Source organism: Aspergillus candidus, assembly GCF_002847045.1.
Source record: "Aspergillus candidus strain CBS 102.13 unplaced genomic scaffold BDW47scaffold_5, whole genome shotgun sequence".
NCBI classification, from domain to species: domain Eukaryota; kingdom Fungi; phylum Ascomycota; class Eurotiomycetes; order Eurotiales; family Aspergillaceae; genus Aspergillus; species Aspergillus candidus.
This window is the reverse complement of record NW_020194010.1, coordinates 489,143-510,059: the sequence shown is the minus strand read 5'-3', so window position 1 is coordinate 510,059 and position 20,917 is coordinate 489,143. Positions and strand designations below refer to the sequence as shown.

The 20,917-nt window shown below is 54.0% G+C and overlaps 7 protein-coding genes across 7 annotated transcripts; 4 read left to right on the top strand and 3 right to left on the bottom strand.

Annotated features, from left to right (window-relative positions):
• The first annotated feature begins 154 nt into the window (after positions 1-154).
• BDW47DRAFT_66656 (FG-nucleoporin NUP159) lies at positions 155-5,389 on the top strand. The gene is made up of 3 exons (XM_024819566.1): positions 155-572; positions 638-1,331; positions 1,392-5,389. The coding sequence occupies exons 1-3, from the start codon at positions 486-488 to the stop codon at positions 5,192-5,194; spliced, it is 4,584 nt and encodes a 1,527-aa protein (XP_024675341.1). The 5' UTR covers positions 155-485; the 3' UTR covers positions 5,195-5,389.
• Positions 5,390-5,500: 111 nt separating this feature from the next.
• On the top strand, positions 5,501-6,482 carry BDW47DRAFT_99934 (uncharacterized protein). Its single transcript, XM_024820965.1, has 2 exons — positions 5,501-5,842; positions 5,955-6,482. Exons 1-2 carry the CDS (start codon positions 5,638-5,640, stop codon positions 6,449-6,451), a joined length of 702 nt encoding a protein of 233 aa, XP_024675340.1. The 5' UTR covers positions 5,501-5,637; the 3' UTR covers positions 6,452-6,482.
• Positions 6,483-6,735: 253 nt separating this feature from the next.
• On the bottom strand, positions 6,736-8,273 carry BDW47DRAFT_122882 (telomere maintenance protein PBP2; the record flags this gene model as incomplete). The annotated part of the gene is made up of 3 exons (XM_024815939.1): positions 6,736-6,758; positions 6,820-7,699; positions 7,764-8,273. The coding sequence occupies 3 exons, from the start codon at positions 8,271-8,273 to the stop codon at positions 6,736-6,738; spliced, it is 1,413 nt and encodes a 470-aa protein (XP_024675339.1).
• Positions 8,274-9,252: 979 nt separating this feature from the next.
• On the top strand, positions 9,253-10,632 carry BDW47DRAFT_66631 (uncharacterized protein). Its single transcript, XM_024819565.1, has 2 exons — positions 9,253-9,553; positions 9,609-10,632. The coding sequence occupies exons 1-2, from the start codon at positions 9,368-9,370 to the stop codon at positions 10,470-10,472; spliced, it is 1,050 nt and encodes a 349-aa protein (XP_024675338.1). The 5' UTR covers positions 9,253-9,367; the 3' UTR covers positions 10,473-10,632.
• Positions 10,633-10,792: 160 nt separating this feature from the next.
• Positions 10,793-15,597, bottom strand: BDW47DRAFT_115477 (RecQ family helicase MusN; the record flags this gene model as incomplete). Its single annotated transcript, XM_024814802.1, has 4 exons — positions 10,793-11,325; positions 11,386-11,464; positions 11,519-15,123; positions 15,189-15,597. The coding sequence occupies 4 exons, from the start codon at positions 15,595-15,597 to the stop codon at positions 10,793-10,795; spliced, it is 4,626 nt and encodes a 1,541-aa protein (XP_024675337.1).
• A 296-nt stretch (positions 15,598-15,893) lies between these two features.
• On the top strand, positions 15,894-18,188 carry BDW47DRAFT_66619 (putative Kelch repeats protein). Its single transcript, XM_024819564.1, has 3 exons — positions 15,894-16,466; positions 16,528-16,673; positions 16,735-18,188. The coding sequence occupies exons 1-3, from the start codon at positions 16,019-16,021 to the stop codon at positions 18,166-18,168; spliced, it is 2,028 nt and encodes a 675-aa protein (XP_024675336.1). The 5' UTR covers positions 15,894-16,018; the 3' UTR covers positions 18,169-18,188.
• Positions 18,189-18,326: 138 nt separating this feature from the next.
• On the bottom strand, positions 18,327-20,091 carry BDW47DRAFT_99926 (pyridoxal phosphate-dependent decarboxylase family protein). Its single transcript, XM_024820964.1, has one exon. The coding sequence runs from the start codon at positions 19,954-19,956 to the stop codon at positions 18,343-18,345; it is 1,614 nt and encodes a 537-aa protein (XP_024675335.1). The 5' UTR covers positions 19,957-20,091; the 3' UTR covers positions 18,327-18,342.
• Positions 20,092-20,917: the final 826 nt, after the last annotated feature.

The window sequence follows — 20,917 nt, the reverse complement described above, 5'->3', positions numbered from 1 at the left end:
AGGTTGGAGCTGGAAGTGACGAAGCTCCCGCCGCCTGATCGTTGACCGCCTCAGGCATCCGCTCCGCCCGGACCAGCCGCTGCCTTAACCGCCTTAAACTGCTGGACTGTTTTTGCTCCAACCATCAAATAATCTTCATTGTCCTCCTCGGTCGCAATCACCCTTCAGCTTCCCAGGTGGTGTTGAGCACTCCACTTGTTCTCTTTTATTCTCATTCCCGACTTGATACCATTTCTTCATTGAGCTCTCGTTCGGCGATTCGTCTCAAACACGCTCGAATATCCGACGCTTTCCTCCCTTGAGGGAAGAAAGGCTTCAAGATTTTTGCGCGCACTGGGTAGCTCTTCAACCCGAGTCCCCAAGCACGCCAGCGTCGCTCCTTTACCTCGATACCGAGTAGTCGCCTTCTCCCCATGCTCTAAAGAATCGACTATCCTAAGGCGATCGTCCGCGTTCGATTTCCAGCCGACTACGACCGACTGAGAATGGCCTTCAGCTTCGGGGCCCCCAAACCCGCCGGGGGCAATATTGCAGCCGAATTAGGCCCGGAACTTCCTGATCTCTATGCGGAGGTATGTGGAGCTGATGTGGAAGGTCGGTGGGGTGGTCGCACCAAGTTTGCTAATTCTTGCGACAGGAAGTCGGCTTTAAAGGTGTCTCCAGCGATAGCAACGTTCGATTACTTCCTACTTCCTGGCCCGATGACGCCCTTCCCGCTCCGACGAGTAATCTCTTAGCAATCGCACCGACGCAGGGTGTGGTGGCTGGTGCCGGACCCGATGCTCTGGTGATCGCGTCGTCGGATGCCGTGCGGAAGGCGATTTCCGCATCCACCGGAGAGAGCAAGGTCAAGACAAAGCCGTTCGAGCCGCAAGCGAAGATACCCCTCCCTGGACGACCGACGCATATTGCCTTCGCATCGGGCGAAACGGCCTTGGTGCTGGCTACGGAGAATGGGGCCCAGCTGTCTGTTTTCCCGACGGCCAGCTTGACGGCGGGAAATGCGCAGCCGGCTTTGTCCATCGCGACGAACGGCGCTACCTTTCGCGCACTTGCTCCGAATCCAGCGCCTGCGAGTGAAGCTCATTCCTCGCTGGTCGCACTGGTAACGACCGGGGGCGAGCTCCTGATTGCGGATCTCAAGGCGGGTAACCTGCTTTCAGGTCCGAACGGTCAGGTGCTGAAGAGTGGTGTGAGCTCCGTTTGCTGGAGTAACAAAGGGAAACAACTCGTTGCTGGACTGGCAGATGGCACAGGGTTTCAGATGACGCCTGAAGGCGCGCAGAAGGACGTGATACCCCGCCCTTCGGATCTTGAGGGCGATTGCCACGGTACGTTTCCTACCGAATGATCCCAGAAGGTGCCTGTTCATCGCTGACAACTTCGTACAGTGTCCTCTATCGTATGGCTTGAAAACGATGTCTTCCTAATGGTGTACACTCCCAATGCTATGGAGGATGAGGACGGCCAAACACCCTCGTCATCATACTACATCATCACTCGAAGGAAGGGAGCCCCCTTCTTGATCCAGAAACTGCCCGAGTTATGTACGCCATTTGGTCTCAAGCGTGCACCCGCATACCAGTTCTTTGCCCGCATCAGGGACTACAAGCCACACCTCAAGGACGTCCTGATTGCATCCTCAACAGCATCCACCGATGTGGGCCTGATCACAAGATCAGATGCCCCGCTGGCGAGTGATGATAGCGCAAAGGCCGCCGTAGGGCAGTTCGCTATGACTGAAGTGAACGACGATACAAAGAGGGCATCAGTTCCTCTGAAAGACTCCGGCGATGAAACCTCCGTCATTGGTTTAGGGGTGGACTTTTCCAGCACCGACATCGTCGTCTCTCCCATCGCAGGTGAAGATATCACCGAGAGTTCGACTCCGTTGCCCAACCTGTTGCTCCTCAGCAATGATGGAATCCTGTCTTCCTGGTGGTTCATCTATTCCGAGTCCATTCGCCAGAAAATTCCGTACCATGGCATGGTTTCTGCCAGCACACAGCTGCCACAGCTGCAATCCCCACAACAACAGCAGCCTCCCGCTCAGCCCGCGGCCGCCAAACAATCGGCATTTGGGCAGTCGGGCTTTGGGGCCCCGTCCGCGTTGGGGGGCACGTCTCCATTTGGTAAGCCCTCCGCTGCACCTGCATTCGGTGCCCCCTCGGCTTTGGCCGGTGCCCAGAAACCGGCTTTTGGTGCCCCCTCGGCTTTGGCTGGTGCTCAGAAACCGGCCTTTGGGACACCCTCGCTTGGAGGCGGTGCTCCTGCGTTCGGAAAACCGGCGCAGCCCGGGTTTGGCGCCGCCAGCTCCTTGGGCCAAACCGCCAGCGCCTCACCATTCGGGAAGCCTGGCTTCGCGTCGATGAGCACGGGATCAAGCTTCGGGCAACCTTCGACGCCTGGAAAGGGTTTCAGCTCTTTTGCGTCGCCTGCTGCGGCTTCTGGGGGTGGCTTTGGGGCATTTGCAAACTCGGGTGGGGGTGGCTTTGGTGCCGCAAAGCCGTCTGGCGAATCCCCCTTTGCTAAAGCCGCTGGTGGCTCGCCTTTCAGCAAGCCGTCGACTGAGTCTCCCTTTGGTAAGCCGTCGACCGAGTCTCCATTCGGTAAGCCGTCGACCGCAAGCCCATTCGGGAAGCCGTCGGGGCCATCGCCCTTTGGAGGCCAGACGAATACAAGCTCGGCCTTCGGTCCTCAAAAAACCGAAGAGTCAAAGGGTGCCTTTGGTATGGGCCCCAGCGGCTTTAAGCTGGAGTCTACATTCAAGGGCGATGGTACTTCTGTCAATGACCTCCCCAAACCGGAGAAGCCGTCCTCTGGCTTGTTTTCCATGGGTGGGCTGGATGATATGGTCGCTACGCCTACCAAGACCAGTCCTACGTCGGAAGCGATGGATGACGGGGCGGACGAACCCGCAGCGTCAGAACCAGAAAAGCCAGAGCCCAAACAGCCAGCACCTTCTTTATTTGGCACACCGGCCACATCGCAGCAAGAGACCGTGCAATCCAAACCGTCGGCGCCTTCTCCTTTCGGTGCCCCGTCTAAAGCTGAAACGTCGGTCGGACCGTCTCTCTTCGGCAGCCAGCCGCAAAATCAGCAACCTTTTGGGCAGGCTCAGCCAAGCAAGCCCTTCTCCTTGTTTGGAAACGCTGCTCCCGAGAAACCCACGAGCCCCCTTTCCGCACCTTCTGAGAAGACGGCAATCGCCAGCCCCAGAGAACAACCGACAGAGACCCAAACTTCTCCAGTCTCGTCGATGATCGAACCCCCGTTGCCCCCCGACTCAACCAGCAGGGACGCGTACGGACCTGGAGACACATCGGCATCGTCAAATGTTTCCAAGATCTCGGTGGATGATGCTCCTCTGCCACCCGATTTCACAAAACCGGCTGGAGGAGAGCCGCCTCTACCACCGGATTTTACAAAGACGCCCAAGGATGATTCTAAGGCTGCCGCCGAAGTGGCGCCCCTGCCCTCAGAGCCCGCCACGCCTCCATCGCCTACTACGCCGTCCGGAGAACCTGGCCCAGTTCCCGATGAGTCAGACGCCGATGAATCCGAAAGGGAAGGAAGCGATGGCGAGGAAGACGAATCTGGGTTTTCTGACAGTGGGGAAGAAATCACCCACGAGATCAGCAATGACGAACAAGAGTCGGAACCAGAAAGTCCAAAGACTTCAACTGAGAGCCCTTTCGGCGGTGCGTCCACAAAGGGCCCCGCTGGAGGTTTGTTTGGGCAGGCTCCTAAGCCATCGCAACAGCAACAGCCATCGCGACCGCTATTCGGGGAGATTAACAAACCCTCGTTCCCTCCCGCACCTAGCGCCAAACAACCGCCATCCAGGCCGATCAGTCCCATGCGTCGGGGTTCACAGAAAAGCTTCCTCCAGCCAAGCAACCAAAAGCCGAAGGCTGCGCACCCGCCAGGAAGCACGCTTGCTGCGCGCAAAGCCTCTCTTACCGAGGTCGCGAAACGCGAGAATCAGCTGGCACCCCAGCTCGATCGCGTGTCCCGGGAAGAGAAGGCTCGGTTCGATGCCCAAGCCAGGCAACAAGAGGAGGAAGCCCTGTCGCTGTCTGATGACGACGAAGACGAAAGGCTCCATGCCGACCTTGCCCAGCCCATCCAGCCAGTGCCCACTTTGGATCCTTTCTTACCCCACCAGGACTATGCCGGGCAGACGAGCAAACCAGGCATTCCGGGGCAGATCGAAAAGCTCTACCGAGATATAAACTCCATGGTCGATACGTTGGGGATCAACACTCGGTCTTTGTCTTCGTTTCTCCTCTACCAGCAATCTCCTAGCGGATCTGACTGGGTGGATATCTTGCAAGGGGAACACCCGGCGGATGCCCTAGACGAAGAACTCCGTCTCGCTGAAGTAGAGAAGCTTGATGACGTGGTTGCCAAACTCGCTGGCTCTCTGCAGAAGCAACGGGTGCAGGGTGTGGAAGAGAAACTGGAGAGTTGCCGGACGCTATTAAGCAAAGACATCCTCGCGCTGCGCGCTCAGTGCGCCAGCATTCGAAAGACCCTTGATGCTCATACCGATTCCACCGCAATCCTTTCTGCGCCACTGTCCGCTGAACAGGCCAACCTCCAGCAGGACCTACGGACGGCTTCTACGGATATCCAGGCGAAGCTGGCTGACTTGGAGTCCGCCGTATCGCTTCTACGGGCCAAGATCGCGGATGCGCCGCGACCTGACGGTGCCGGAAATGGATCGAGAAAACGGCCGACTGTCGAGGCGGTGGTCTCCACCATCGGCACGATGATGAACATGGCGGAGGCCAAGAGCAGCGACATCGACTTCCTGGAGCTTCAGCTGAAGAAGCTGGGCGTGGACACGTATGCGACTCCCGCGGTTCGCGAAGGGTCCCCATTCACGACGCCGAAGAAAGGCGTGGGCAAGTTCCCTGCGACACCCGGGTCTCGGGGCTCCATTGATCGCCCCGGCACCGCATACCACACCCCGGAATCCGCCAAACGGGCCCTCAACTTCCGCTCGAGCATCAACGGCTCAGCCCGAGCCAGCCGTCTTCGCGCCTTCGAGGGCGCGAGCGATCTAGTCAGCAGACAGGAGAGCGCGCAGTGGAAGGCCAAGACGCAGCGGCGACAGGCTCTCGTCGGGAACCTGAAGAAGGCAATCGAGGAAAAGAAAACCAGGGTCCGGGGACTGGACGAACAGTAATGTAGGATTATCCAATTATTATTATTATTATTCAAGTTTATTTCCTTGTGGTTTTACGATTTGTATGAAGTTTGAACAGCGGGTCATGGCGGGTTTCAACTGGTAGTTCTTTAGTTGATTGATGCGATTCAGTTTGGATAGCGCTTTCTGTACATAGCCCACTGCTGAATTACAACGAGAAAGCTGTGCGTAGTATCCATTTGCTCATATTTATTACAAAGGAGAAGGGGGCATAGCATACGTATTCAATGTTGACAACTGATTAATTCAAGGGAAGTGACATCATCAACCACAGTGACATCAACCATTCTCTCTCTGCGTCGACAACACTCCAACACATACATAGCCATTATCCCACCCCGTCTTCCACGAACACAATCCAATTCTAGATCCTCACAGCCACACATATCCATCTTATCAAACCGCATAACATCCCCGCAGCAATGGACGCAACGGACGACGTGATGAACACCGTCAGCGAGTTCATCTACTTCCGCGTGGAACCCACCGTGAAGCCCGAAGACCCCAACAGCGACGAGGGTTACGCCCTGCTCCGGGTTTTCGAAGCTGCCAAAGCGCAATGTGCGTATCGGAGCTCGGCGTGGGGTCGCTCCGTGGAGGATGAGAGCGTGATTGTTTGGGTTGTTGGTGTGTATTTTCTATCTTATATCTGTTTCACCTCTTCACCATTGATTCAATCGTCCATATCCGACCACATACGCAGTATTACAAGAAACCACATACTAACTACGGATAATAGAATGGACCGACATCTACGCCGGCACAAACTTAACCTACCTCAAACCCTTCGTCCCCCCCGACACGCACATCCAAGCCGTCTACGCAACAGTGACCCCCCCAATCCACACAACCGGGACCCTAACCGACAACCCCGTAACGGAGCTGTGCGCTCTCGCCTTCGAAAGCGGCCTGCCCCCCGCGCAGCAAACCAAGCTCAGCTGCAACCTGGTGCACTTCCGCTCGACGCTGACGGGGTCGTCGGCGCTACCGGAGGGCCAGCGCCCGACGTCTTGGACGATGGGGTATGTGGAGAGGCCCGGGACGGTTCCCATGGAGAAGAGTCCGACGGGCAAGGCGCTGGTGTATTTGCTTGTTGTGGGGTGGCCTAGTGTCGAGGCGCATTTGGAGGCTAAGAAGACGGAGGCGTTTGCGGAGGGGATTAAGCCTATTAGGGAGGCTATGTTGGGGACAGCGCCGGGGTTGGGGATGATGCATGTTTCTTTTAGGAAGGTTTAGTTTTTTTTTTTTTAGTTTTTTTTTGGGGGGGGTTTCTTCAGTTTGTATATGGGGTGTAATGTTGATAAAGGAGGAAGGAGAGGTTTGATGATAAGAAACCATAAGTAATGTATTGATTAGGCTAGGATAAAAACGCTTTTCAATAAAGTACAACGTCAAGATTTACCCGAAAACGAAATGGTACTGCGTGAGAAAATCACCCGGCCGCCCTAAACAAAGACTTTTGGGGATTAAACCTGGAAGCTGTCCTCGAGAGCAGCCTACGTTGACGAGACGTCGCACGCTCACATGCGGTGCTTTTCGCTCTCTGTTGGAAATCGTTTTGTTAGCTATGTAAAAGTAGAATAGCAAGGAAGAGAGTTACTCACCAAGTCGCGAGTACAGCATGTACAGAGCCATCTGGTTGCACTCCTGGGTGCCCGTGATGGTCACTAAGCGCTCGTTGCTGTTCTCTTGGGGTTCGTTGATCTTGATCACGCTGCCGCTGAGGTGGCGGATCTCGTTGATCTTGGCGCCGCCCTTGCCGATTATGGCTCCCACCATGTCGTTGGGGATGTAGATCTGCTGGGTTAGCGGCTGACCGGGGAGGGCTCCACCCACGGGGGCAACGGGGGCAGGGCCACCACGGGCCTGTGCCGGCTGCGGCGTGCCGTAGGGAGCCGGTTGGTGCGGCCCGGCGCCGGCGTACGGGGTGTGCGGGGCGGCACCGTAGGGCATGGCCGGCTGAGCGACAGGGGCGGGAGCGGGCTGTCCGTGCAGGTAGGGAACGCCGTAGGAACCCGCCGCCGCGCGGTTGGGATGGGGGTGATGGCGCTTGAAGGTGTCCGGATGGCCGTACTGGCCACCCACCGGCTGCGGCACATAAGGCACCACTTGCATGCCACCGGGCACGGCGCCGGCGGGGCCACCGCTGCGGGTGGCATAGGCGGAGGCCGCAGGGCCGCCGAAGCGCTCCGTCAGCTGCTCGACCAGGGTCACGGCGACGTAGTAGGTGGCGATGTGCACGGCATCGGCTACACCCAGGATCACCAGAGACCGTTCGGTGGACAGGGGAAGGCAGGCGTCGGAGGCGTTGAGCCGCGCGCCGGACGCTTCCTGGATCTCGCGGATCCGGCTCCCACCCTTGCCAATGATCGAACCAATGAGAAGATGGGGGATCAACAAACGCAAGGGATATGTCTTGGACTGGGCAGTGGAGGGAGAATCAAGGGGCTCGTTGTTCAGGGTACGGATGATCAAACCAAAGGCCTAGTTGGCCAGTCCTGTTAGCAGCTGATCCACCCGGGGGAAATCATCCAGTGAAGGGACTTACTTTGGCGACCGCATCTTGTGGACCGCTCACCGTCAAGATACGCTCCACCGCGCCACGCGAGTAGTCGCTGACGGTGCATTTGGCACCTGACAGACGACGGATCTGAGACACGTTCTCACCACCCTTACCGATTACCGTGGCCGCTTCCTGGCTGGAGATGACGGCGCGGATGTGAACCCAGCTGGACTCGTCCTGAGGACGCTGCTGGTCTTCCTCACTGCCACCGGTCTCGGTGTGAGAGGCGGTGGACTGGATGGGCTGGGTTTCCGACGAAGGCCCCTTGGAATTGGGGGCGTCGGGAACCACCGTGTCACCTTGGCCATCGGCGTTCCCGCTGGGGGCACCGGCAGCTTCGGTCTTGACATCGGCGTAGGCCTCCGAATCATCACCCTTTACTACTTTGTCCAAGGCGGGGCGCTTGGCCTCCGGTTGGTCATTGGGGCCGGAAGGCGAGGAAGGGTCCTCCAGAGGACGCTTGGTCGATTGCAACGCAGATGGAGATGCCGACATGATTTCAAACTGTGCAGATTTGCTTCACTTACGCAGGAAGTCGAAGGGTCAGATAAACACAATTGTTCTTCTTTCTTTTTGTTCTTTTCTTCTTGTCTGCCTTTATTTGGATCGACTATGTACACCAGGAGTTCAAATAAAACTTGCTGGTGCTGGCGACCGACTGGAGAGGGAAGTGTTGGTGCTTGAAATGACTGGGGAGGCTGGTGATAGTTCGAGGACAGTGAAGGAAGTGATGTTGGAAAGAAGGGCCGGCGGAAGTATGTGCAAATGCTGGGAGGACACGGGCCTTGTGCTGGATCAGAGAGCTTCGCGCGTGCAAAGCAGGGATAGTGTATAGGCAAGGAGAAAAGAAGAAGTTCTTCGGATTCGGGAGCGATCAGACGGAAGAGAGGATTGTGTGCTGGACGATGATAGTGGTGATGGAGAGGATTCAGGGTCCGGGCGATGTTTGATAAGCTGGTTTGCCAGCAGGGGAGAGGTGAACGTGGAATGGAAGATGAGACCAAAAAAGCAAGTCCTGGATGAAAGCCACAACCAATCCTAAATTACCCTCGCCTAGAGAACACGTCTTCGAGATCCACGAGATACAACTCAGAAGTCCGTCACGCTGATGCCCAAATAGGAGACTTGGAAAACTCGGGGGTGAACGCGGATGCGGTCTGAGTCAAGACGATGACCTCAACTTGTCCTTACAACAGACCAAAAAAAACTCAACCCGGAGGTAGAGAGATAGCAGAGACAGCAGAGGAGACCTTGATCGGATAAAAAAGGTCCTGGAGTCGTTGGTTGAAGAGGATGGTCTGATGGTGAGGACGGAGATGGGGAAGAAGTGAGGTTGAAGTCGAGTCGGTGGCACGGGGCCGCGCTAGTCCGCTTTCGGTGCCGCATCAGGCCCGACGGCGTCACGTGCCCAGGCATCGGCGGCCGAGTTGTTGATCTGGGGATTTGATACTCGCCCTTCCCTCTGCATCCATTGCGCGTGCGTTGTCTTGCTGTCAATTAACGGAATTGAGACTGTCGCCTGTCGTCTAAAAATACAGCACCCAACCTAACCGGCAGGGAGATCACCGGTGTCAATATCGCGACGCGCCATGGATGTCTCGCAGGAGACCGTGGAGCGCATCCAACGCTTCTCAGAGAGGCGCCAGGAAGCCGAAGAAACCTACAACAAACAATCCTTGAATATCTCCAATGTGCAAGCATATAATAGTAAACTGGATGATACGTTGCGACAGCTCCAAGATCGAGTCCGGCGCCATGAGAAAGACCTGCGCAAGGTAAAGCCCCGCAAGAACCCCGCGGGCAGAGCATAAATGTTGACCTACGCCTCAGCTTCGAGAAGTCAACTCCGTTGATCTCGCCAAAATGGAGTCAGATCCATGGTCGCGCGTCTCCCAAGTGCGACGAGCAAAGAAGGCCTATGACTCTCTCCTCAAATCGGGGACTGAGCTGCCGAAACCGGGGTCTCCCCTTCCATCTCTCTTGGCCCTCGAAGAGACCATACGCCTGGTGAGAGAGAGCAGAACGTCCATCTCAATGACAGCGGAAAAACTATCCCTTGATCGCCAGCGTCTCAAGGTGGAAGAGGCCAATTTGCGCGACGCGCAGTCCATCAGAGACGGGCTCCAACGCAGGATCGAGAATATTCGACGGGACGCTTCGCAAAAGCAAGAAAAATCGCCGTCGCAACTGGCGCGCGAAGTCATCAGCACCCAGGAAACGAAGAAAGCCGAGATCGACAAGGCGACAGATGATCTGCGGGCCTCCCTCCACAAGTTCGTCGACGAGTCCCTTGCGCCGATGGTAGCAGCGGAAAACCTGGGGGGGCCAACGGTGGGAGATGTTTTCAACATTTCCGATACCACGTTAAATGCGGGCTATACGAGCCACGGCAAACCAAAGAAACCCAAAGCATTGGACACAGAGGGCCCGAACACCAACCAGCGTCGCATCGATGAGCTTCTCAATCGTCAGTCGGGCCAGATTGGAAGCCATCTGTCGAACAGGCGGGAGGCTGCGGCGACGGAGATCCATGAGCTCCTGGACGCGTTGCTCGATGCCGGCTCCTCTTACATCGACCTGCCGCGTGAATCGGCCGCGTCTAGATTCCTTGTACGGGCAAAGGTCGCCCAATTCCATCCTCGCGATGCCCGGAGACTCAGACTAATTGATTTTGCGCGCGCCTTGGACGACTGAATATAAGTCTGCTATTACGTTGTGATAAGATTAATCATGCCAGTGTAAATTATGCCACAGGAAACACCTCCAGGCGTAAGACGCCGTGCAGTTCACATTGATACTTGGTATCCCTCCAGGCCACCATCCTCGAGTGCAGTAGTCCAGTAACGAGTCGACACGTCCACTTCGCCCGCCAAAAAGAAAAAGATAAAGGTCATAACGAAACCGTGACAGAAACACAAAAAAACGCCTATATATGCAACCGACCATTCAAAAGCAACAAGCAGGCTTGGGATATAACATTAACTCCATCGACATTGGACAAACATAAACAACCATCATATAGGCATCATTCCTATTTTGCTCGTGGTCTCTTTCGCCTTGGGGGCCTTTCGAGAGCCAGACGCGCGGCCGCTGGCACGACCGCTACTGCTTCCTTTAGACCGGGAGGTCTTGGCCCGGGGTTTCGAGTCATCGGTATACTTGCGCCGCGAACGCTTACCACCTTGGCGCGGTCTGGATTTGGAACTGCTAGCCCTGGAAGTCGGTCGACGAGAGCCACCATAATCGTCACTGTCGTCGTCGACAGCCTGGGTGGAGAAGTATCGACTAGCAATGGTGTTTTCCTCATCCAGTTCGAAGGTCGATGCTTGGTCGTCAAAGATGCCACCGTCGCTGAACTCTTCGCTGCTCGTGAGGTTGATGACGTTGTGATGATTGGGGTCAGGGACGACGCCGTCAACGTCATCACGTTCCTTTTTGAGTTCCGCATATCGACGCTGCGTGTCTCGCACAAGCTTCAAGATTTGACCTCCGTAACGGTTCACCTTGTCGGGATCGATGCCCGGGATAGTACCTAGTTCCGCGAAGTCTATGCCAACGTCAGCACTAAAGTCTTGATAAAAATCAAGAGGCTCAAATTTCCACCTACCTCTAGGGAAAACAATAACCATTTCACGCAACACTGTATCCGTAAAAGGCTGGTTCCGCAAACCCTTGTTGATCATCAGCTGCGCAGGCAAGTTAGCTTCTGTATGCGATGTAGTGAGGTCAATATGACATACCTCTTGACAGTAATTTTTGGCATAAACCATGAAATCTTCTGCAACGGCCTTGTGAAGAGGATCAAGTCGGTCAAATCGGACATCTTGGGTGATTGGCGGACCAGGCGATCGTTTCTTCTCTCGTCGTTGCTTCCCCGCGACTCGGATTCTCTCAAACCCATCACTGTCCCGTTCAGTATCGGAGGCGCCCTGAGCTTCATCGTACCGGTAACGGGCCAAACGGCGTTTATTTGCCGCTTGCACAGGCGAAGACACGTTTGTAGACTGCGGATGGTACTCCTTCTTTGACGTAGCTCGAGATTTCTGGACCTTCCCGTTCGGTGAAACCCGGACATGGAGTTCAAGCTTGCGCCTGCCGCTTTCGAACTCCGCACAGCGCCGCCCGACCTTGATATACTGAACAGCAAATCGACTACCGTTGACCACATTTTCTTCGTATAGCGCACCTTCGCTGAGCAGTCGGTGGAACAGACGCTCGGCCTCTCCCAGTTCCAATGAAGACCCATCGCCGTAGCCAGTTGCCTGTCTGTGGTTGGGAGCCCTAAACTTCTTGACGCTCCCTCGGAACATGTTCACGCAGTATGACAAAGTCACTCTGTCATCTATGTCCTGGAAATAACGCACGATCTTAATCACAGAGGCGGCAAGGTGCGAAAAGTCGTGTAGCTCAAAGACGGAATCTGACTTGCAATTGTCGCAGGCAGAGTTGCAGTCTTCGCGACGGAAATATTCGTTGAAGTAGGCCAAAATTTGCACTCTCCGGCAGTCGCTCTTGTTCTCGCAAAATTGCACCACATTGTGTAGCATTTGGCGCTGTCTGTTCTTCTGTTGCTTGCTGCCATCGCCGCTGTCGATCATGCGGTTGAGGGTCATTGTATCCTTGTAGCAGTAGTACATATAGCAGCCGGACCGTTTGCCATCCCTACCAGCACGTCCTGTTTCTTGATAGTACCCTTCAAGGCTTTTTGGAAGGCTGTGATGGATCACAAAGCGCACATCGGGCTTGTCGATACCCATGCCGAAAGCAATAGTCGCAACAATGACATGAGATTGTCCAGATTGCCAGCGTTGCTGTACATTGGCTCGCTGGTCGGGCTTTAGGCCCGCATGGTAATGTTCGGCCCTGATGCCATAGTCCTGCTTGAGCTGGCTTGCAACCTTCTCGCAAGAATCGCGCGAAAGGCAATAAACAATACCAGACTTGTTCCGATAACTCGACATGATTGTATTGGCAATGCTGGCAAGGAGCTCGGCGCCCTTTTTCTTAGGCCGCACGTCGTAGAAGAGATTTGGCCTGTTAAAGCTCTGCGAGAAGATTTGACAGCCCTCCATCTTGAGATTATGAATGACATCGACCTTTACATTCTCCGTCGCAGTAGCGGTCAATGCCATCATTGGAACGTTTGGTAGCTGAGATCTGAGTTCGCCCAGTTCTTTGTAATCAGGACGAAAGTCATGTCCCCACTGACTGACACAATGAGCCTCGTCAATGACAATGCGAGCCAGCTGGCGGGAGTCATTGAGTTTCTGCAGGTTTCGGATAAGAGCTTGGTTCTTGTTCACCATTTCTGGGGTGATGTATAATAACTCAATTGGCTCCCCAGTTCGGTAACCCGCCAGTGTGCCCATTATCTCCTGTCGCTCTTCCTTGGGGGTTTCTCCGTTCAACAAGAATGCTTTAATATCGAGTTTACGTAGATGATAAACTTGATCTTGCATCAAGCTGAGCAACGGTGAAATCACAATCGTCATTCCTTGAGTAGATCCAGTAGTCACAATGGAGGGAAGCTGGTAGCACAAAGACTTCCCTCCACCTGTCGGCATCAAGACAAACGTGTCCTTCCCGCTCAACGTTGCATCGATGGCTTCAAGTTGATTCATTCGAAAACCGCGAAGGTGAAAGCGATCTTTAAGGACGGTTCTCACCTCCTTCGACCAAGGGTGCTGATGCCAAAGGGCATTGTGGTTTTGAGATTTTTGCGTTGAGGGTAAGCGTGCGGCATTCCCCGAGGTTTCGGCGAAAACTTTTCGATCTTGCACCTCCAGATCGGACGCTGGTAGATCATCCTGGATGGAAATTGCAGCTTCCAGCATATCATCGTCGTCGGCACTCAGATCGAACTCATCTATAGCCCGGGGTGCCATGGCAGGAGACCCCATGGTTCTGGTGAATGCATCGTCATCAAAGCCGTCATCGGTCGCCATAACATCATCATAATCAAAGAGGTTGGAAGTTGGTGTTTCTTTGGTTTTTCTAGACGAAGACTGAAAGGAAAGTTCAGGAACGGATGTGCGGGAGACACTGTGGTTTGGTTTTGGTTTTGCAGGACTCCTGCGGATTGATTCATAAGCCGAGGGCTCGTTTCTAGGTCGCCTTTCGTTATCTGCGTATGAAGACCCCGTAAAGGAAACCCGAGGCGAAGACAGAGAAGGTCGGGTGAAACCACTTTCCAGCATGTTCATGTTCGGCAAGCCCGTGGGTGAAAATAGGTCGGCAGACATGATTAGACGTTTCATATCCGCTTCAAGCTCGTCCAATTGCGCTGTAGCTTTTCTATTCTTGGCAAGCTCGTCTGGCAATGAACGAGGGTCGCCACCTTGAGAGATCACCCGCATCAGAACCCCTTTCAGCTGCTCCCTTGTGGATTCGCTAGCATAGTAAGCTACCCTCTGCTTCTTCAGCGATTCAATTGCATCGATTTGATCTGTGAGAATCTTATTCTCAGAAATCAACTCTGGGGTTAGCTCACCCTTCATTGCCTGTTGGTAAACAATTTCCGAGTTGCTTGTAAGAGTGTTCTTGAGGTTCGCAATCCGTTGCTCAAGCAACTCCAGCGGAAGCTTTAAAAACCGTGCAACATCCTCGTCTCTTGGTCTGGATTCTGGTGACGTGGAGGGGGGAACGGAGCTAACGGACGGTTGCCTTTCATCGAACGTTGACCTCTGAGAGACACTCGAAGCAGCGCGAGCCACGTCCGGTATGGAGTAGTTTCGCTTCTCCTTTTTCATGGGCCTACTCTCACTCTCCGGTTCGTCCAAGGGATCGTCCTTTGGGAGGATTGGATACAGCGGCTGTTCCGGCTCCTGCATAATCTCATCCTCACTTTTGACTAGCTCGTCGAATAGGGTATCGTCTTCTTCATCGTCGGAGTCGGCAATAACTTTGCTGGCGTGGCTTCGGGGCCGAGAGGCGTTTGATCGGTCACTAGTGGGGGGTTCCGCTGATCGCAGGGGAGTTGCACGCGTCTTGTGCACCGCCTTCGACCGACTAGGAGAGGCCAGCCTCTCGTTCATCCCAGGCGAGCGAATCCTCGAGACATTCTTCTGGGGAGAGAGATCTGAAGTGTACTCGTCACTCTTTCGCTTCTTTCCTCGTATATCAGCAGGAGCTTTGCGGAAAGCCGCCCCTTCAGTCCACAACCGACGAGGCTCGCCGAACTCGTCTCCCGCGCCTGCGGGAACCCCAGCGCGATCGTAATCGCCGGTCAGATCAATAGTGTCGATTGCCAACAGTGGCGAGGTTAGATTGAGCGTATCATTCGACTTGATGGGCGTTGCAGCGGGCCTGTTACTATGACGGAAGGAAGAAGTCGTATCACGCTGTTCTGTCCAATTCAATCCAAGTCAGTCAACACTCCCCGCAAACACACTACTAAGCCTCCTAGCATACCTGTGACATTACTTTTCGGCAATGCCTCTTTCCGAGCTCTTGGTGTTTCGACAGCCCCAGGGCCATTCAAGACACTCGACGGGCTGGAAAGAGAGCTCTTAGCACGGCTGAGCATACGAGGTTTGCTCGCAGATTGCGGAGCAAACATCAGTCGCGCCATATCGTCGTCGGGTGTTAATTCCTCCCGATTTCCAGCATTATCGTTAAGCACCGGTTGCGAGTCCCTAATCGTAATATCTCCGATCTCATCATTCGCCGCATTTATCGTCGGAGGCGGTCGCGTATCAGCACGGCTCCGGCCGCTCGTGGGGTCGCGATTGTCGCCAGCAGCAGGCGTTAAAGACTGGTAGAGTGAAGGGCCCTGACCAAGCAACCATTTGAGGTGAGACTGCAAATTGTTCCTAGTCATAGGGACTATGTGCCGTTTTTCATGGCGATCTTCACAACTCCGGCAAAGCCTTAAGTTTGGATCGGGGCTGGATTGTAATGCCGCTAATATCAACAGAGGGCCTGGTGGAGATAAATTGGTCTATCCACAAGGCGAATGATTACCCTAGTCCGCGGACGCGTCGGGCGCGATATCACGTGGGCGGTGAGCGATGACCGGCTGTATCTGTTTTTACGGCTGTAATTTAATGCGGGGATCTGATTTGATGCCTTAATTTTTTTTTTTTGTCCAAGAACCCCGCTGTATATAAAAACGCTAACACTATAACTCCACCATTATAACGAGTAGAGAAGGGGCCATTGAACCGGATCTTCTAGGTTGTCACTTCTCTGGGGAGACACATTTTTCATAAACAAAGAGTCTCGACAGTGAGAGAAAAAATATGGCCAAGAAAAGCAATAAGAAATCCGCCGAACACAAGGAGCGTGTAGCGGCGAAGCAATCTAAGAAGGCCTCGCAAAAGGAGAAGAAGGGCAAGTCGAAAGGAAAGGATGCAGACAGTGACGTTGAAGATGCCGATTTAGACGCGATCCTAGCCCAGTATGCAGAGGAGCAGGCGCGATTCCTCAAAGTCACAGAGGTTCCCTCGGGGCCACCGAGTCCGCGGTCCTCTGCCACCGTGCTTGCGTCTCCTTCGAACAGGAACGAGCTTCTGGTCTACGGGGGAGAGTATTTTGATGGCAACCTGGCCACGTTTTTCAACAATCTTTTTGTTTATAACGTTGACAAACGGGAGTGGAAGGAGGTCACCAGTCCTAACAGCCCGCTGCCGCGGAGTGGACATGCTTGGTGTCGCGGAGGAAATACGGGGGGCGTTTATCTGTTCGGAGGCAAGTACCTTGGTGTGCGTGTGAAAGTTCGGATGGACGAGGGACTGATAACATCATGCAGGAGAGTTTTCGTCCCCGAAACAAGGGACATTCTATCACTACAACGATTTCTGGTATCTCGACCCGTCTGCCAGAGAATGGACCCGCCTCGAGACCAAGGGCAAGGGCCCTCCGGCCAGGAGTGGTCACAGAATGACATATTACAAGGTGCGATGAGACCTACTTGTGGTCCATGTTGTCATGTCATCATAAACTAACGCCGTGCTAGAACTACATCATTCTCTTTGGTGGATTCCAGGATACCTCGCAGCAGACGAAATATCTCCAGGATCTTTGGGTGTATGACTGCTCGAGGTATACGTGGTTTAACCCTCCGTTGTCAACGGCTTCCCAGAAACCCGATCCTCGGTCATCGTTCTCTTTTCTGCCCCATGACTCTGGCGCGGTACTGTACGGCGGTTATTCGCGTGTCAAAGCAGTCGCCGGCGTAGGGAACAAGTCTCAGAAGGGTGGACCGCAGCGTATGACCATGAAGCCTATGGTCCACCAGGACACATGGCTCCTGAGAATCACGCCACCGGAGTCCGATGCCCCTGCGACAGCCGCCCCTACAGTCCGCTGGGAACGCCGGAAGAAGCCCGCGAACTCTCCGAATCCGCCCCGTGTGGGCACCACCATGGCGTACCACAAAGGGCGCGGGATCATGTTCGGAGGTGTCCACGATGTGGAGCTCACCGAAGAGGGCATTGACAGTGAATTTTTCGACACCATGTACGCTTGGAACACTGATCGCAACCGTTTCTTCCCCCTAAGTCTGCGACGACCAAGAGCGCAAGCCAAGAAGCAGTTGGCCAACCAAGCGAATAAATCTCGGGATCGAAGCAAGGCGGACGAAGAGGAGCTCTTGCAGAACTTGAAAGCCTTAGAGTCGAAGGGTGGAATCCGCAGTCAAGATGACGACGATGAGATGCAGCTGAGCACCCCTAAGGCTGAAGATGATCCGAGTGAGCAAGAGAAGCAGCCGGCTGTGGTCCGCTTCGAAATGCCGCACAGAAGATTCAACGCCCAGTTGGCCGTGCAGGACGATACTCTCTATATATTCGGTGGAACCTTCGAGAAGGGGGATCGAGAATTCACATTCAACGACATGTACTCTGTCGACTTGGTCAAGATGGATGGTGTCAAGGAGATCTTCTATAACGAGCCCGAGAATTGGCACCTTCTTAACGAGGAAGACAGTGACGACGAGATGGACGAAGACGAAGATGAGGACGAAGAGGAGGGAGAGGAAGAAGAAGCGATGTCAGTGGACACCGCCTCGCCCGCTCCCACCGAAACAACAGTCCCATCCGTTACTCAAGGAATGGAGCAACTGGAAGTGGAAGAACAGGAAAGCGAGCCGTCTGTTCAGGACAGCAGGCCCCTTCCTCGTCCTTTCGAGAGCTTAAGGGAGTTCTTTACTCGTACCTCCGAAGAGTGGCAGAATGTGTTGATGGACGCCTTGAAACACAAAGATGTGGAAGTGGCGAAGAACATCAAGGAGTTGCGCAAGGATGCGTTCAGCATGGCCGAAGAGAGGTGGTGGGATAGCAGAGAGGAGATTATGGCGCTCGAAGATGAGCAGGAAGCTGCTGGAATTGGGGAGGTGGTCAACATTGCCGATCGCAGCAATAACGCTGGCGGTGCTGGACGACGCAGGTGATTAGAGATACAAAGTGAAAGACCCAGGCCGATGTGTATATAAACAGTGTTGGATCAAATACATATAGGGCTTTTATAAATCGTGCATACTTTGAACGTATCTAGTACGGATATATGTACCCATGAGGAGCGAGAAAAAATGTTTAAATTTATTTGCTCGGCGCGCAACCACATCTTAATTATCCTGTCTGGCTACATTATCCAAAACATCAACTACAACCTCAAAATCTCTTTCCTCCTCGACTCTCCAATTCGAGATCGCAATTCGACAAGCAGGACGTCCTTCCCAGCTAGTCCCAGAAACGAAAATTTTCGACGTATCGTTGATCCTAGTCGCAAGATCCTGGTTCAACGCGTCGTTCTTTGCACTGAACAAAACAACAACGAACGTTTTATCCACCAACGCCTCTTTCGTGTCCATTTCCAGCAAGGTGTTATACCCTGGATGCTCAAACAGCCACGCGGCAATCATGCGAGCCAGACGGATCTGCTTCTGCAGCATAACCTGGTATCCGACGCGGCCATACGCGACGAGAGAAGCGTAGACAGGCAGCGCCCGAAAGCGCCTGGAGTTTTCAATCCCAATATTCAACGGAGATGGGATCGAGGCGGCCGCCCCACCCGTCAGATAAGCCGCATTGGCATTTTGAAAGACACGTCCCGCCTCGTCTGCATGGCGACAGAGGAAGAACCCGCAGTCATACGGCACATTGAGCATCTTGTGTCCGTCGCCCGCGATGGAGTCGGCAAGCTCCATCCCTGCACTTCCCTGTTTGACTGCAGCGAACTCCTCGCTGTCGGCTAAGATACGCCCGAATATGCCGAATGCGCCGTCTACGTGCAACCAGGCACCGTATTTATCGCACAGCCGGCGGATGGCCTGCATGTCTTGGAGGCTTGTTGTCGCAAAGTTACCGGTGTTGACCTCTCCACAGGAGACAGCAACAATGGATGCTTTGTCCGATTGCGCCAATTCCGCTTCAAGGCGTGCTAGGTCGATGAGAAGGGGGTTGTCCTCTCGGCATATGTTTTTGACATTTGCGCGGCCGATGCCCAGTATCCCAGCGGCCTTTGCGATGCATGAGTGTGGCAGTGTGGAAAGGACTTGCACGCCCGAGAGACCTGCTGCCAGGAGGACTTCGAAGAGGCCATGTTCTCCGACACTTGTGGATGTCGCGCCCTTCCTGCTTGCTGCAGCCCGCAAGACATACTCCCGGCCACAGGCCAAGCCAAGGATATTACTAGCTGTGGCGCCTGTCGTAAAGGTACCATGCTGCCAGGTTTGCTTATCCAGGCGCAAAAGATCCGCGAGGAGGCCTAGGGCATTGAATTCGACATCGGTAGCAATTGTGTGCTCTGTGAGATGAACCTGGACGTTCTGGTCGTACGTGGAAACAATGCTATCCGCGAACTGCGCAGCTGGGGTGATCCCACCCGTGACGAATCCGTAGTAGTTGGGGCTTATGCTGCTGGCGTTGAATCCCGGGACGATATCGTCTAGAATGTGCTTCCTGGTGTGGTCAAAGCCCATACCCTCATTGGCTAGGGATTTTGGAAGCGATGCCCTCGCTTGAATCAGGGAATCCGCTCTGGGCAAGATGGAGGAGGTCCAGGGTGTTTGTGCAGTCTTCCACAGCTCCTGCTGGAGCTTTCCCTGCTCGCGGACCGTATGCTCGACGTCTTGAAGATCCATCGCGAGTCTTCTTTCTTTGCTGGATAATCGAGACAAGTATATCAATGCTAATTGATAATTATGTGAGTAGATGTTTCCTTGGCATATAGGTGGCATATAGGCAATTGATCAAAAGATGACGAGACCAGCATGTAGAGTCATAAGCACTTCCAACAAGGACTAACGCTAAGAGGGTTAGGTAACCTTTGAGTGCGGGGCGTGCCCACACTTCAGTCCAGTAGGGAAGAGAACGCAAGAATCACTGATGATTTGCCTCCAGTACAGCTTTCAACTTTGATGTATATCTGGTTCGAAGATGGTAGAAGGAAAGCTCGGTCTTGTGTGTAGGGCTGGCGTGTTGACCATGCAGAACAGCCATAGAGGTGGAACCCGCTTTTGGTGCTGACCGGATGTTATATCCTTATGGCCTACTGAGAATATAGATCCTGTGATTTCTTCTTGAGCGATGTTACTCTTGCTCTACTGCCAAGTACGGGGTTTCTTGAACAGCGCTTGGGTATTCTTGAACTTCGATGGGCCGAGACAATCATTACCTAAATGTAGAGCCGTGTCAATTGGCAAAATGGTATGGTCTCTGCAAAAAAGATAGATGATTAGGGGAAAATATATTCAAATTAATCTGCTAGTTTCTCCAGTGGAACTTTCCTTCTCTAATACTATGGTCGGGCAACTATCAATCAGCTTCAATGCTTCCAAGTCCCATGAGTTGAAAAGATATCGACAATCAAGCAAAGCTTGAACAATCGAACATTGCTACCAATGCAATTGGCCCGACAACCTTTGGCATCACCGCATATCTCAAGCAAAAGCACACCATCAAAAAACAGTGTGACTTCGAGGGTACTTGTTAGAATCGGTTTCCGAGCGATATAGCGTGTCTGGCACAAAAACAAAGACGAACACATCACAGCGGCACACTTGCCTGATCTCTTGGTAAGCACGACAAACCTTCTTCTTCCAACGACACAGACAGGGAATTATTCTGCGGCAATTTGTGCTGGATCCTGCCCAACATCCTCTCCCCGACACAGGAAAGAAGTGCTAGTCCAGTTGTAGC

What these genes read in the sequence shown, in the direction of transcription:
- BDW47DRAFT_99934 (XM_024820965.1), top strand. Translation starts at nt 5,638, where the DNA reads ATGGACGCAACGGACGACGTGATGAACACCGTCAGCGAGTTCATCTAC. An exon ending in CGTGATTGTTTGGGTTGTTG is followed by an intron (nt 5,843 to 5,954) that starts GTGTGTATTTTC and finishes TACGGATAATAG; the next exon opens with AATGGACCGACATCTACGCC.
- BDW47DRAFT_66656 (XM_024819566.1), top strand. Translation starts at nt 486, where the DNA reads ATGGCCTTCAGCTTCGGGGCCCCCAAACCCGCCGGGGGCAATATTGCA. An exon ending in TTCCTGATCTCTATGCGGAG is followed by an intron (nt 573 to 637) that starts GTATGTGGAGCT and finishes TTCTTGCGACAG; the next exon opens with GAAGTCGGCTTTAAAGGTGT. An exon ending in TCTTGAGGGCGATTGCCACG is followed by an intron (nt 1,332 to 1,391) that starts GTACGTTTCCTA and finishes AACTTCGTACAG; the next exon opens with TGTCCTCTATCGTATGGCTT.
- BDW47DRAFT_66631 (XM_024819565.1), top strand. Translation starts at nt 9,368, where the DNA reads ATGGATGTCTCGCAGGAGACCGTGGAGCGCATCCAACGCTTCTCAGAG. An exon ending in ATGAGAAAGACCTGCGCAAG is followed by an intron (nt 9,554 to 9,608) that starts GTAAAGCCCCGC and finishes CCTACGCCTCAG; the next exon opens with CTTCGAGAAGTCAACTCCGT.
- BDW47DRAFT_99926 (XM_024820964.1), bottom strand. Translation starts at nt 19,956, where the DNA reads ATGCCACCTATATGCCAAGGAAACATCTACTCACATAATTATCAATTA.
- BDW47DRAFT_66619 (XM_024819564.1), top strand. Translation starts at nt 16,019, where the DNA reads ATGGCCAAGAAAAGCAATAAGAAATCCGCCGAACACAAGGAGCGTGTA. An exon ending in GGGCGTTTATCTGTTCGGAG is followed by an intron (nt 16,467 to 16,527) that starts GCAAGTACCTTG and finishes AACATCATGCAG; the next exon opens with GAGAGTTTTCGTCCCCGAAA. An exon ending in ACAGAATGACATATTACAAG is followed by an intron (nt 16,674 to 16,734) that starts GTGCGATGAGAC and finishes ACGCCGTGCTAG; the next exon opens with AACTACATCATTCTCTTTGG.